The sequence below is a fragment of the Bison bison genome, unplaced genomic scaffold (assembly GCF_000754665.1).
Source record: "Bison bison bison isolate TAMUID 2011002044 unplaced genomic scaffold, Bison_UMD1.0 scf7180017864379, whole genome shotgun sequence".
Lineage (NCBI taxonomy): Eukaryota > Metazoa > Chordata > Mammalia > Artiodactyla > Bovidae > Bison > Bison bison.
Window position 1 is genome coordinate 3,156,611 of NW_011494951.1, and position 758 is coordinate 3,157,368.

At 64.6% G+C, this 758-nt stretch overlaps 1 protein-coding gene across 1 annotated transcript in view; it reads left to right on the forward strand.

Moving 5' to 3' along the window:
- The window catches only part of SMARCD3 (SWI/SNF related, matrix associated, actin dependent regulator of chromatin, subfamily d, member 3), a 9,191-nt gene that overhangs the window by 8,041 nt on the left and 392 nt on the right, over positions 1–758 (forward strand). The window contains exons 8-10 of the mRNA XM_010857357.1: positions 3–229; positions 477–599; positions 708–754. Coding sequence (XP_010855659.1) covers positions 3–229; positions 477–599; positions 708–754 — 397 coding nt within the window. The remainder of the gene's footprint in view (positions 1–2; positions 230–476; positions 600–707; positions 755–758) is intronic.

Here is a 758-nt window from a genome sequence, read left to right on the forward strand (position 1 = left end):
TCCCTTGCTCTGCCCACCCCCTGCATCAGGCCTCGGGGGCCCTTGGCTTCCGTTGGGGCAGCACGTACGCCAAGGGCTGGCCTTCCCTGGCAGCGTGGACCCGTCGGACCAGAAGAAGACGGCGTGCTACGACATTGACGTGGAAGTGGAGGAGCCCCTGAAGGGACAGATGAGCAGCTTCCTGCTGTCCACGGCCAACCAGCAGGAGATCAGCGCTCTGGACAGTAAGGTGGGGCTGGAGCCTGGCACTGCAACAGGACGGTGACCCAACGGTGACACATGCGCAGACACAGCAGGACAAGGACATGGGAGAGGACGGGGAGGGGCCCTGCCCTTGGGACTTGGAGCTCTACCCGCACCCCCTTCTCAGGGACTGCCCTTCCAGGGGACAGCGGCAAGCCCCCTGCCACGCCCCCCGCCCCCGCTTCTCCCATCTCAGCCTGGCCAGGTGAGAGCATGTGTCTTTCTACCTGCAGATCCACGAGACGATTGAGTCCATCAACCAGCTCAAGATCCAGAGGGACTTCATGCTGAGCTTCTCCAGAGACCCCAAGGGCTACATCCAGGACCTCCTCCGCTCCCAGAGTCGGGACCTCAAGGTGAAGGGGGCCTCGGGGGGCGCTGGGTAGGAGACAAGCATGCCGGGGAGACAGTGAACGTCGTGCGGGGGTGTCCAGGCTCAGGATGACCCTGCTGCTCCCTCCCAGGTGATGACAGACGTGGCGGGCAACCCGGAGGAGGAGCGCCGGGCTGAGTTC